The sequence below is a fragment of the Oncorhynchus mykiss genome, chromosome 25 (genome assembly GCF_013265735.2).
Source record: "Oncorhynchus mykiss isolate Arlee chromosome 25, USDA_OmykA_1.1, whole genome shotgun sequence".
NCBI lineage: Eukaryota > Metazoa > Chordata > Actinopteri > Salmoniformes > Salmonidae > Oncorhynchus > Oncorhynchus mykiss.
Genome location: NC_048589.1, coordinates 29,326,266 through 29,340,382, shown reverse-complemented (window position 1 = coordinate 29,340,382; position 14,117 = coordinate 29,326,266). Strand labels below are relative to the sequence as shown.

General features: G+C 43.3%; 2 protein-coding genes across 9 annotated transcripts; one reads left to right on the top strand and one right to left on the bottom strand.

Annotated features, from left to right (window-relative positions):
• The first annotated feature begins 461 nt into the window (after positions 1-461).
• Positions 462-5,711, top strand: znf839 (zinc finger protein 839). Of its 2 annotated transcripts, none has more exons than XM_021585175.2 (8): positions 462-1,569; positions 1,793-2,707; positions 2,985-3,188; positions 3,388-3,480; positions 3,731-3,877; positions 4,117-4,227; positions 4,375-4,468; positions 4,600-5,711. In XM_021585175.2, the coding sequence occupies exons 1-8, from the start codon at positions 733-735 to the stop codon at positions 5,283-5,285; spliced, it is 3,087 nt and encodes a 1,028-aa protein (XP_021440850.1). In that variant the 5' UTR covers positions 462-732; the 3' UTR covers positions 5,286-5,711. The 2 variants fall into 2 exon arrangements, with proteins under 2 accessions (XP_021440850.1, XP_021440849.1); XM_021585174.2 differs by having other exon boundaries at positions 1,790-2,707.
• LOC110505757 (cyclin-dependent kinase 2 interacting protein) lies at positions 5,482-14,109 on the bottom strand. 7 transcript variants are annotated; one of them, XM_021585184.2, is made up of 5 exons: positions 13,966-14,109; positions 6,972-7,155; positions 6,660-6,792; positions 6,283-6,412; positions 5,482-6,060 (listed from the first exon to the last, which is right to left on the bottom strand). In XM_021585184.2, exons 1-5 carry the CDS (start codon positions 13,970-13,972, stop codon positions 5,861-5,863), a joined length of 654 nt encoding a protein of 217 aa, XP_021440859.1. In that variant the 5' UTR covers positions 13,973-14,109; the 3' UTR covers positions 5,482-5,860. The 7 variants fall into 7 exon arrangements, with proteins under 7 accessions (XP_021440859.1, XP_021440858.1, XP_021440855.1 ...); XM_021585183.2 differs by having other exon boundaries at positions 5,482-6,063; positions 6,972-7,152; positions 13,966-14,085; XM_021585180.2 differs by having other exon boundaries at positions 5,482-6,063; positions 6,972-7,152; positions 13,812-14,066.
• Positions 14,110-14,117: the final 8 nt, after the last annotated feature.

Below are 14,117 nucleotides of genomic sequence, written 5' to 3'. Positions count from 1 at the left end.
AAATGAGAACTTGTTCTCAACTAGCCTACCTGGTTAAATAAAGGTGAAATAAAAAAAATAAAATAAAAAAATTATATCTGGTTGGCAAGCATGCAAATGGTTTATGTACAGAGTGTATAATTTATGAAACAGTGAAGCATTTGTTGATGTATTGTTGTAAGTACCGTATGTGGAAGAGAGAGAAATATTGACGTGTATGGTTATTGAGGTTGGATGGGGATCAGGGTGTTGAAAGGGATTTTGGGAATAGGTTGTTAGAAGTTAGTAGGGTAGTTTTTTATTTTCTTAGTACTACGGTATTATATAAAAGGGTTTAATGTATCTTAATTACTGGTTTCTTTATTCAGTGTGTGAACTGTAATTGACTACACACTCCAGGACAGTAGGCGGTGGCATGCACCTCGAACATTTGTTTGCGGACCGCTATAATAATATAGAATACGAAGAACGGATACGGAAATGGCATATCAACGCTGGAGAAAAATATGATAGCTACAGCTAGCAGTCTCTTAGCTCACGACGTGAACTGTTTCCTTCTGTAGCGTTTAATGATTGCACCGTTTCACAATATTACAACAACAAAAAAATTGGGACCATTGCAGTAACCTTTGTAGAAATATATTTTTACCAACGTATTGGTCTGTAAAAATTTATCGAAATTCAAGTTACCTAACCTATCGATTGGTTCAGAATTGCACATGAACATCTAGCTAGCTAGCTACAACAATCAAAATGGCCGACAACGAGAGCAATATGTCAAGTACAACAACAGGGGCAGATCATGTTACAGTATCTCAAGTTCCATGTGTTTCTGGATTGCAAGTTAACCAGAAGCAAGTCGGCGAGAAATGCATTGAAGCAAATGCACCAGAGATCACCGAAGAGCAGGGCTTGACAGATTTCCTGCAAAGCTGCACAAAAGAGGAGACATTCGTTGCAAAGGACTCCCAGGAGGTTGTCAGCCAAACTGAAGACCATGAACAACAACCTGAACAGAACATAATAAGTTCTATTGTTGAGACCCCAGGTATTGCAACGGGAGCAGAGTATTCTACAGTCAGTGCTGACTTTGTAAATGCTCTTGCACCTGGGACCACCATCATTTATGTGCAACCAGATGGTAGTTTTGTTGAGGGATCAGGTCTGACTGAAGAGGAGCAGCAACAGCTAGTGGAGCAGTTGGCCAAACAACAGCTAATCACAGTGACTGAGAATGAGGCTGCTCATCTGTTTGAACAAAATCAAGGCATCAAAACAGTCCCTACTACTTCGTCACAGATACAGTATACTATTCCCAGTACAGCACTGGCTCCCAACGAACTGCAACAAGTGATAGAGCAAGTTACCAAATCTCAGCAATTCATGGCCCAGACACCCAAGGGATCGGAGCAGGTTGTGACCACACTGGATCCCACAACTGGCTTGTTCACAACTGTAGCAGCTTCAGAGATTGCAGTAGCAAGCCCACAGCCACTGGTCACTATGCAGAATGCATCACAGAAGCTGAAGAATGTTGCGAAACAAGTGGCACTTCAGTCCCACAATGGTACACGCCTGGTTCAGAAAAAGGTAACAAAGTTTGGGATTTGTTTATGTATTCTATGTTATAATTTAGTTAGTAATCCAAATTATTGCTTGTGACTTTCTCTGATATGTATGCTTAATTGTCAAATTCTGTTTAAGGAGAAAAAAGTGAATATTCGATCATTGCACTTTAATCAGCTGCATGAAATCTACTGTCTGGCAATTATGACCGCCACTGACATTAATATTGTTTATATTTTACCAGCAGGAAACCATCAGAATCCAAGTCCAGATACCATCTGGAAAGCAGGAGGGGAAAGGACCTACACAGACTACCATATCAATCCCTCAACAGAAGAACTTGGCTGTGGCCAGTCAAGGCCAGCAAGTCAAAGTGTCTACGAACGGCAGTGTGAGCAACAGCCCCCAGATCATCCACATCACACCCATAGTTGGACAGCAACAGTACTTCCTACAGCAGAACCCTGGAAACCCTCCTATTCAGCTGCTACTGCAGAGCTCAACACCTGTGGTTGGGAGCCTGGTTCCCGTTGTGCACAAACTGCCAATACCTGTTCAGACCCCTGTCCAGCAGCCTTCAGGTAAGGCCCCGGTCAATGGCACAACAGTCACAGCAATTAAACCTGCCACGTCTGTCTCTGTCCCCACAGTGGAAAAAGTCAAAAGGGTCAAAACCAGAATGAAAAAGGCACCGAAAATCAAAACGCGTTCCGGGAGGGTGTCCAGACCGCCCAAGTACAAGGTGAAGGACTATAAGTTCATCAAGACAGAGGACTTGGCCGAGAGCCATCAGTCAGATTCTGACGACTACTCTGAAATCAGTGTGGAGGAAGATGAAGATGGTGAGGATGGTAAAAAGGGAGCAGCATCTATGATTTACAGTCACAAGCGGAAGGCCTTTCAATGTGAAACGTGCGATAAAGCTTACATAGGCCATGGAGGTCTGTCCAGACACTACAGGCTGAACCCCTCCCACGGTGAACTGAAGTCACTTCCTGAAGGGACCTCTAAAACAGACAGCCCTGATAAAAGCACAGACGCTGGGGCCGAACATAAGAAGCCGACTGAAGAAAGTAATGCAAGCAGTGTTAAAAATACATCAGGTCCTGAGAAAAGTGAGGCCACAGAGAAAGCTGCTGCAATGTCAACCACTCAACAAAAAGTAAGACCCTAGAAAGTTACCTTCTCAACCAATGTTGACAAAAAATGACCATTGGTGTGTTTACAACCCATAGCTAATTTAGCCTAAAGCTAATATGGTTATGTCTGTCTGTTATAGTGTCCGTTTCTTGGACACAGACTAAGCCGAGTCCTGTTCTAAAAATACAAATCATGCACAATGGAAAATCTCTTGAAATAGCTTTAGTTCAGGACTAGGCTTAATCTGTGTCTGGGAAACTGATCCATAGTGTTTTACTGATTCTGTTGTACCTCCACAGGCGGATACATCAGCAACCCAAGGAGTAGCAGCTTCTACCAGGCAGGCTGTGGTCCAGGCTCGGGGACCAGGGAGGCCCAGAGGACGAGGCAGACCACCTACCAAAGCACACCCAGCGGTGAGACTGGGGCGACCTCCAAAGCTAGGAGGGGGAGCAGCCAGCGTGGAGCAGCAGACCCAGAGTAGGAAAGCATGGCTCAAAGAGGTACATACATTTAAGCGTCAGGATTAGAAAACGTTACTACCATAAAAAATGTGCTCAAAAGCATTTTGTTCTAAGAATGCAACACATAGCGATGCTGTGAGTATCACATCTGAAAATCATACCTACCAATGGTGCCAATGACAAAGGATAGGAATGTGTATATACTAGTACTTTACTACGTCACTTGTCCCCTGTTTAGGTGACACACGAATGTGACAATGAAGAACTAATGGAGACTGTGCTCCCTCGTCTGGCTAAGGTCATGACTGTCTGGGAGTTCCTCCTGATGAAGGTACGGTCACCACCTGAAAAACAGTGCAATAAAAAAGAAGTTACCTAATACATGGTTTTTGCTGCACATTGTTTGAATGCATGGTGATAATAGTGGGAAAATTGGATGATCACATTTTAGGCTTGATATGGAAGCTAATTACCTCTGGACAAATGGTGAATCTTTTGATCATATTTTTAGCAACAGTGAAATAAAGAATAAGACGTTCAGTTTTTAGTTTACTGAATAAGTGTATCCCATTTAACCTAAGGTGGAGAAGGGGCGGCAACCCAAAACCCAGTTTTCGGATGTGTACCGGGAGTTTGAGAAGCTCCACAGTCAGGTGAAGAAGATGGCCCAAGACTACATCAGTAACCCTCAGGGTGTCCACATGGCCTTGGAGGTCCACAATGTAGAGGTAAAAATTAATACAGAATATTTTCCTGCTAGCACTGACTTTGCTGATAACTACTTTGGGGGAATATGTACTTGCCTACGACTGTGATATGTGGTTGTCTCACCCAGCTATCTTAAGATGAATGCACTAATTGTAAGTCACTCTGGATATGAGCATCTGCTAAATCACTAAATTGTTATTCCATCTTGGAATCAAAATGTAGAGAGTAAAATTTTCATACTGTACATCCTGTCACTTAGGTTGCCAAATCTCTTGGCATCTTCGATGAGGTGAACAAATTCAAAGTTCTGAACCCTCCAACTCAGCAGAATGTCACCAACATGGCAACCAAGAATGTCCACTATATGGAGGTAATGAGAGCACTATTTAATTTAGACCGCACACTTCTCTACGCTTAGGGAATTATGGCATTATTATGGATTGTTTTCATAATAATGAATTATGAGATGCTCAGATTTGAGTAATTGTTAGATTGATGTAAGTCTTTCTCTACCTAGAATTCTAAAATGTTACCTCCAACAAAGAGGTTTAAAATGGAAAACCAGGCTGGTGTTCAGATCCATCAGAACGGCATTGAGACTTCCACAAAAGGTATGTTGTATTTAGGTATGTTGTATTTTTTTACCTGATGCTACTAACAATTTGTGGATAGATATTTGCTATATGTCCAAAGTAGATCACTTTTCATTATCTTCTGCTTTCTTTTCCCTGTATCCTCTCAGAATCTAGTGAGGCCAAAGTCGAGAACACCGCAACAACAAGCATGAAGTACATTTCGCCACATACTGAGGTTGTCACCAAGAGTCCCGTGGGCCCTCAAGTCACTCAGACTGCTACCATCACACCACAGGTCGTCTCATCTAACCCTGAGACGAACATAACACCCATGGAACTGATCCAGGATCACTTATCCAACAGCATGACAGAGACCGTTGACTCAGTAGGAGAGGAGGCCATGGAGACAGATCAGGGTGTGTCTGGTACAGAACCTACTGAGGTCCTGAGCACCAGTGACATAGCTGATCAAATGAAGGAGCTAGAGAAGGCCTTGGCCACAGACCCAGTCGCAGTTGATCAGCAGCCCATGAGTACTCAGCCGCAGCAGTCCAACCCTACCCCAGTCCAGCAGAGTGGCCTAACCCAGGCTGCCTCCACCTCCAGTGGACTAGGCCAGGTGGTGGTTCAGGAGGCCCAGGGCTGCCAGGAGGTCCAGGAGATCTACATCCAGACGGAGGGGCTGACCATGCACCTAGCAGACGGCCAGGTAGGCGAATTGGCCTCGGAGCGCATCGTCATCGTCAACGGGCCTGATGGCACCACTATGCACATCCGCGCCCCTGAAGGAGTCCCTCTGGAAGCAGTCCACGCTCTGCTTGGTATTGAGGCTGAGGGGAAAACACAGCAGTGATGATTTTTGTTCCTCCACACCCGGCCACCTCAACACCAAGCACACATCTCTCTTTTCCATCTGGTGGATTTTAAGTGTATTCCTGGTATTCTTTGTAAATTTGTAAACGTTCTTTTCGTTGTGGTGTTTTCATCCTTTAACAAGTGCTTAGTTTGTGATATGTTTATATGTAGATAAATATCAAAGCAGTACAAAAAATGTTGCACTATTTTATTACTTTTTATATATTTGGGTGTAACATTTTCAAAAAATAGGTTTCTAATACCATTGAAAATGAATGCAAATGAGGGGAAATAAAATCAAAAGTTAAGAAATTGTGGTTATTCATTTCCATGTTTCATTTGTGACTCATTGTTGCAATACAACCATTTCATATGCTGTACAGTTGAACTCATTTTCCTAATAAAGGATGCGAGAACCAAATCATTCTATTATTTCATGGAGTTGAAACCAGCAGCATTGCTGTGCATGAGTTCCTTTGTAATGGCCATACAGTAGTTGTCATTTATTTATGGACTTGTTAGTACAGTAGCCATAAGTCCATAAACAAAATATAATGTTCCAACTGAAGTTGGTTAAATTGGCCTATGCCCTGTCTCTAAAAGAAGACCCTCTAACAGTAACTTTGCCCTGTCATCTGTGTACGGCTGATACAGCCAGCAGGACAGGTACACCATTGAAAGGTCTGGGTTAGTTGTGTGAGCTAGCTCCTGAAGAATAGCCCGTTTCAGAGTCAGTTCTTGCTTGTATGCTTCATAGAGCTTGTTGGAGACGTCTGCTGCAATGAAAAGAGACATATTTCATAAAACAAATGGTCCATACTAAAAACACAGAGGGCCAGTTTCCCAGATACAAATTAAGCCTACCATAGAACTAAAAGGCAATTGAGAATCTCCATTCAAAGTGTTTTCTAGTCTAGAACTTGGTATAGCCTGAGAAACCAGTTCAATGTGTATTTTCAAAGCGCAGGGCATCTAAAACTGATTAATAGTCTCACCGAACTGTGACGTAGGCCAGGTCTGAAACAAAGGAGTTTGTCTTCCTCCTGTTCCATACTGGAATGTCTCTAGATCGACGATCCCCTTCTCAGAGGAAACTAACTTCTCCATTTTTGATACAATATGAGTCTGATGGGGGAAAAAAAAAGGTCAGTAATGACACCGACAGCACAATTGTAGCCTGGTCCCTGATATTTTTGTGTTGTGACAATGACCATTGAGTTTGCAAGACAGTACAAACATATCTGGAACCAGGCTACAATTGTTGGTGTTTCCAGAGAGAAAAAGAGAAGGTGGAACAATCCTCAATCAAGATTTGGCAGATTCTTCCACAATCTTTGGTTCTGTTCAATAATGGCACAAATGATCTACTCACCATTTTGTCCACGACACTTAGCAACTTGTCACACTCCTCTTCTAGTTCTCTACTGTTTTCAAAAGCATTCTCTGAATTAGAGCTGGCAGAGGTGTCCTGACCCGCCATCATGACTTGCATCTCTTTCTGTGAACTGATTTTAATAAAGGGATAAGGAGGGGTGCACTTTAAGAGCTCTCTCACATTGGCATGACTTTCCTACCAATTCTGTATAAATCCATGGATTATTAGACATGTATTATTATCCTACTACAAATCTTACAACAGCCTCATTGGTAGAAACCACACATTGCAGAACATAGATTGACTTACCTTTTATTGAATCCTAAATTGACTATCTTATTTGCCATGGTGGATCCTTCATCATTCAGTCGGTCCCACTTCAGAATCAGATTGTGCCAGTCTGCTGCGTTGTCCTTCACTTTCCTTGCACTGCCAGTCACTGCAGACTGGGACTTTCTGCCAGGAGTGGTCGTCTCTGATCCTTGTAGGCCTACTGGGGAAAAGACAGAAACACTTCTGTGTGTGGCCTAAGAGAGTGTGCCTGCCTGCTAGTGTCTTTGGTGTGGCCAAAGATATGGGAAGAGGTAATTTACTGACAACCAGCTAATGGGTAGATAAGTATATTAGATAAATTTTTATTGCATAGATAGAAGATGAAATAAAACATAGCAAGTAATTCACCAGCTGACACAAGAAAGCTTCTTACTAACTACCATTATGATTCTAAGGATGTAGCCAGAGCCATATATTTCATATTTAACAAAAATATAAACGCAACGTGCAACAATTTCAATGATTTACAGAGTTGCAGTTGATATAAGGAAATCGGTCAATTTAAATAAATGTATTAAGGCCCTAATCTATAGATTTCACATCAGGAGCACAACCATGGGTGGGCCTTGGAGGACCCAGGCCCAGCCAATCAGAATGAGTTTTTCCCCACAAAAGGGCTTTATTACAGACAGAAATAATCCTCAGTTTCATCAGCTGTCCGAGTTGCTGGTCTCAGAAGATCCCGCAGGTAAAGGAGGCGGATGTGAAGGTTAATATTCAATTCTCTGGCAACAGCTCTGGTGGACATTCCTGCAGTCTGCATGCCAATTGCACGATCCCTCAAAACTTGAGATATCTGTGATGTGTGACAAAACTGCACACAAAAAAATTGTCCCAGTCAGTCACCCAAGTCATAGACTGTTGTCTCTGCCACCGCACGGCAAGCGGTACCAGAGCGCCAAGTCCAGGCCCAAAAGGCTCTTTAACAGCTTCTACCCCCAAGCCATAAGACTGCTGAACAATTAATCAATTAATCATGGCCACCTGACTATTTACATTGACCTCCCCCCTCCATTTGTTTTGTACACTGCTGCTACTCGCTGTTTATTATCTATGCATATTCACTTTACCCCTACCTACATTAACAAATTACCTCGACTAACCTGTACATTGACTCAGTACCGGTACACCCTGTATATAGCCTCAACAGATCACTGACCATCTCGAATCCCACCGTACCTTCTCCGCTGTGCAATCTGGTTTCGGAGCCGGTCACGGGTGCACCTCAGCCACGCTCAAGGTACTAAACGATATCATAACCGGCATCGATAAAAGACAATACTGTGCAGTCGTCTTCATCGACCTGGCCAATGCTTTTGACTCTGTCAATCACCATATTTTTAATCTGCATTTTTCTAATGACTGCCTTGCCTGGTTCACCAACTACTTTGCAGACAGAGTTCAGTGTGTCAAATCGGGGGGCATGTTGTCCGGTCCTCTGGCAGTCTCTATGGGGGTGCCACAGGGTTCAATTCTCGGGCCGACTCTTTTCTCTGTATATATCAATGATGTTGCTCTTGCTGCGGGCGATTCCCTGATCCACCTCTACGCAGACGACACCATTCTGTATACTTCTGGCCCTTCCTTGGACACTGTGCTATCTAACCTCCAAACGAGCTTCAATGCCATACAACACTCCTTCCGTGGCCTCCAACTGCTCTTAAACGCTAGTAAAACCAAATGCATGCTTTTCAACCGTTCACTGCCTGCACCCGCACGCCCGACTAGCATCACCACCCTGGATGGTTCCGACCTAGAATATGTGGACATCTATAAGTACCTAGGTGTCTGGCTAGACTGTAAACTCTCCTTCCAGACTCATATCAAACATCTCCAATCGAAAATCAAATCTAGAGTCGGCTTTCTATTCCACAACAAAGCCTCCTTCACTCACGCCGCCAAACTTACCCTAGTAAAACTGACTATCCTACCGATCCTCGACTTCGGCGATGTCATCTACAAAATAGCTTCCGAATACTCTACTCAGCAAACTGGATGCAGTTTATCACAGTGCCATCCGTTTTGTTACTAAAGCACCTTATACCACCCACCACTGCGACCTGTATGCTCTAGTCGGCTGGCCCTCGCTACATATTCGTCGCCAGACCCACTGGCTCCAGGTCATCTACAAGTCCATGCTAGGTAAAGCTCCACCTTATCTCAGTTCACTGGTCACGATGGCAACACCCACCCGTAGCACGCGCTCCAGCAGGTGTATCTCACGGATCATCCCTAAAGCCAACACCTCATTTGGCTGCCTTTCATTCCAGTTCTCTGCTGCCTGTGACTGGAACGAATTGCAAAAATCGCTGAAGTTCAAGACTTTTATCTCCCTCACCAACTTCAAACATCTGCTATCTGAACAGCGAACCGATCGCTGCAGCTGTACATAGTCCATCGGTAAATTGCCCACCCAATTTACCTACCTCATCCCCATACTGTTTTTATTTATTTACTTTTCTGCTCTTTTGCACACCAGTATCTCTACCTGCACATGACCATCTGATCATTTATCACTCCAGTGTTAATCTGCTAAATTGTAATTATTCGCCTACCTCCTCATGCCTTTTGCACACAATGTATATAGACTCTTTTTTTTCTTTTTTTCTACTGTGTTATTGACTTGTTAATTGTTTTACTCCATGTGTAACTCTGTGTCGTTGTATGTGTCAAACTGTTTTGCTTTATCTTGGCCAGGTCGCAGTTGTAAATGAGAACTTGTTCTCAACTAGCCTACCTGGTTAAATAAAGGTGAAATAAAATAAATACAATAAAATAAAAATTGTTGTTATTTTACTGTGTTCCTTTGTATTATTTTTTACTTTAGTTTATTTCATTCTTCTTGAACTGCACTGTTGGGCTTGTAAGTAAGCATTTCACGAAAAGGTCTACACTTTTGTATTCGGCGCATGTGACAAATAATGTTTGATTTGATTTTAGAGTGGCCTTTCATTGTCCCCAGCACAAGGTGCACCTGTGTAATGATCATGCTGTTTAATCAGCTTCTTGTGTGTAACGTCAATTTGTATAGTTTACTTCGCTACTTGAGTCATCTCTCTCCACTCGCTCTCTCCCAGCCACCCAATGAGAGCATTTGTTGTTCCTCGACCACGAGACACTTGCATTCAGTCTGCATGGTCAACTATGTTGATGACAACGATGATGTTTGCACTTTGCTTCTTAATATAAATCCACGTTATATCATTTATATTAGTTTGTGTTTCTTACATCTGCAAACAGCTTGTTTGTCTTTTCTTCGCAAGTTGGGCCTAAATCTTGTTAGCCGCTAATGCTAATCACTAGTTAGCTGGCTAACTAGCTAATAAATGTACTGAATCAGAGGACACATAATTAGCTTTACAGCCTGATAATACCAGAGATGGTGTAGACCTAAATCAGCATGATGTTTGTACAACAGCATCTTCTAAATCAAAGATGAATACAAAGCATGAAGTAGCTAAGAGAAAATCTTCAATGTAGCCAACGATTGATTATAGGGTCCCCAAGGAAACACAACTCTTTGGTTCTTACCCTGTCACAATAACTCCTGCCTGGCATTATAAGTCCTTGTCATGTCAAACAATACTGTATACAAAGTGTCATCTATTATATTCTAACTATTCTAATTCTATAATCAATATATTTCCATGATTCCAACAGTTCACACAAGTGTTTTAATCTCAAGCACTAGCCAAATCGCAATTGTAACATTTGGTTAAAAATAAGGCCTCGATGATTTGCCCATATCGTGCAGCCCTATGTGGCAGTATGGAAATTATCTCAAATGAGTGCAGGAAATGCAAAAATTGATAAATGCTTTAAAGTATTTTTAATTTAAGTTAAATTGAACAGTATAAAAGTATCAGAATGGAGAACGACCCATTGAAATCCCTTAGAATATAGGTGTTGCCACCCTAGGGTTACGTACTACTAAGCAAATTTAACAAGATGGCACCGGCAGAGATGGTCGTCTCGCTTCAAGTCCTTGCAAGTCCTTCAAGTACTATGTAGTATTTCTTTTTTTTTTATGTATTATTTCTTACATTGTTAGCCCAGAAAAACTTAAGTCTTATTACATACAACCAGGAAGAACTATTGGATATGAGACGGATGTCAACTTACCAACATTACGACCAGGAATATGACTTTCCCGAAGCGGATCCTCTGTTTGGACCACCACCCAGGACAATGGATCTAATCCCAGAGCCGACCCAAGACAACGGCGGCGCAGAAGGGGCAGACGGAGCGGCCTGGTCAGGCTCCATAGACGTGCACATCGCCCACCGCTTCCAAGTATACTACTCGCCAATGTCCAGTCTCTTGACAACAAGGTCAAAGACGAAATTAGAGCAAGGGTGCCTTCCAGAGAGACATCAGAGATTGCTACATTCTCTGTTTCACAGAAACATGGCTCTCTCGGGATACATTGTCGGAATCGGTTCAGCCACTGGGCTTCCCCATGCATCGCGCCGTCATGATTAACGACTCACGGTGTAATCATAACAACATACAGGAACTCAAGTCCTTCCGCTCACCCAACCTAGAATTCCTCACTATCAAATGCCGGCCATATTACCTTCCAAGATAATTCTCGTCAGTTATCGTCACATCTGGATACATAACACCTCAAGCAGACACTAAGACAGCCCTAAAGAAACTTCACTGACTCGATATAAAGTGGAAACCATATATCCTGAGGATGCATTTATTGTAGCTGGGGATTTGAACAAAGCAAATTTGAGAACAAGGCTACCTAAATTCTATCAGCATATTGATTGCACTACGGGTGGGGGTAAAACACTTGACCACTGCTACTCAAACTTCTGCGATGCATACAAAGCCCTCCCCCGCCCTCCCTTCGGCAAATCCGACTACGATGCCATCTTGCTCCTACCGTCTTATAGGCAGAAACTCAAACAGGATGTACCCTTGACTAGAACCATTCAATGCTGGTCTGACCAATCAGAATCCATGCTTCAAGATTGTTTTGATCACGCGGACTGGGATATGTTCCAGGCCAGCCTCAGAGAATAACATCGACCTATACACTGACCCGGTGAGTGAATTTATAAGGAAGTGCATTGGAGATGTTGTACCCACTGAGACTATTAAAACCGACCCTAACCAGAAACCGTGGATGGATGGCGGCATTCGCACAAAACTGAAAGCGCGAACCACCGCATTTAATCATGGAAAGAGGTCTGGGAATACGGCTGAATTTAAACAGTGCAGTTATTCCCTCCTCAAGAAAATCAAACAAGTGAAATGCCGGTACAGGGACAAAGTGGAGTCGCAATTCAACGGCTCAGACACGAGACGTATGTGGCAGGGTCTACAGGAAATCCCGGACTACAAAAAGAAAACCAGCCATGTCACAGACACTGACGTCACGCTTCCAGACAAACTAAATACCTTCTTTGCCCGCTTTGAGGATAATACAGTGCCACCGTCGCGGCCCACAAACAGGAACTTCTCTGTGGCCGACATGAGTAAAACATTTAAAAGTGTTAACCCTCGCTAGGCTGCTGGCCCAGACGTCATCCCTAGCCGTGTCCTCAGAGCATGTGCAAGCAGACGAGCTGGCTGGTGTAGACTTCCTGACGGGCCGCCCCCAGGTGGTGAAAGTAGGAAACAACATCTCCACCTCGCTGACCCTCAACACTGGGGCCCCACAAGGGTGCATGCTCAGCCCCCTCCTGTACTCCCTGTTCACTCACAACTGCATGGCCATGCACGCCTCCAACTCAATCATAGAGTTTGCAGACGATACAACAGTAGTGGGCTTGATTACCAACAACGACGAGACAGCCTACAGGGAGGAGGTGAGGGTGTGTGGTGTCAGGAAAACAACTTCTCACTCAATGTAAACAAAACAAAGGAGATGACTGTGGACTTCAGGAAACAGCAGAGGGAGCACCCCCATATACACATCGAAGTAACAGCAGTGGAGAAAGTGGAAAGTTTTAAGGTCCTTCAGCGTACACATCAATGACAAACTGAAATGGTCCACCAACACAGACAGTGTGGTGAAGAAGGTGCAACAGCGCCTCTTCAACCTCAGGAGGCTGATGAAATTTGGCTTGTCACCCAAAATCCTGACTAACTTTTATAGATCCACAATCGAAAGCATCCTGTCGGGCTGTATCACAGCCTAGTACGGCAACTGCTCTGCCCTCAACCGCAAGGCTCTCCAGAGGGTGGTGTGGTCTGCACAATGCATCACCGGGGGCAAACTACCTTCCCTCCAAGACACCAACAGCACCCTGATGTCACAGGAAGGCCAAAAAGATAATCAAGGACAACAACCACCTGAGCCGCTGCCTGTTCACAGGAAGGCGAGGTCAGTACAGGTGCATCAAAGCTGGGACCGAGAGAAGCTGTTCTTCAGTCTATTTCAAGGCCATCAGACTGCTTAACAGCAATCACTAACTCAGAGATGCTGCTGCCTACATGGAGACCCAATCACTGGCCACTTTAACAAATGGATCATGAATCCCTTTAAACAATGCCACTTTAATAATGTTTACATATCTAACATTACTCATATGTATATACTGTATTTTATAGCATATATTGCACCTTGCCTATGCCGCTCGGCCATCGCTCGTCCATATATTTATATGTACATATTCTCATTCACCCTTTAGATGTGTGTATTAGGTAGTTGTTGGGGAACTGTTAGATTTTACTGCACTGTCGGGAACCAGAAGCACAAGCATTTCGCTTCACTCGCATTAACATCTGCTAACCATGTGTATGTGACAAATACAATTTTATTTTACATTTATTATTCAAAAACATAAAATAGCGTCATACCGTAATATTTTTTAATACCGTGATATATTTTCTCCATATCACCCAGACCTAGTAGCTTGCTACCTCCGGTCCAGGGCATCGTTCGAAGCTAGCATTGAATTTGTTAACACCATCCACCTCATTCGCTAACACAAGACTGGAGTTATTGCCTTACCTTCCATTGTTATTGTTTATACTATTCAAGTTAAGTTAGTTTATTGAAGTACTCTTGTGCTTTCTGAAACACACATTTCTTCCAAAGTCAACTTCCGCATATTTCTTCTTCTGGGTCTGTGACAGACTGTCGGCACCAGTGAAAATATCGCC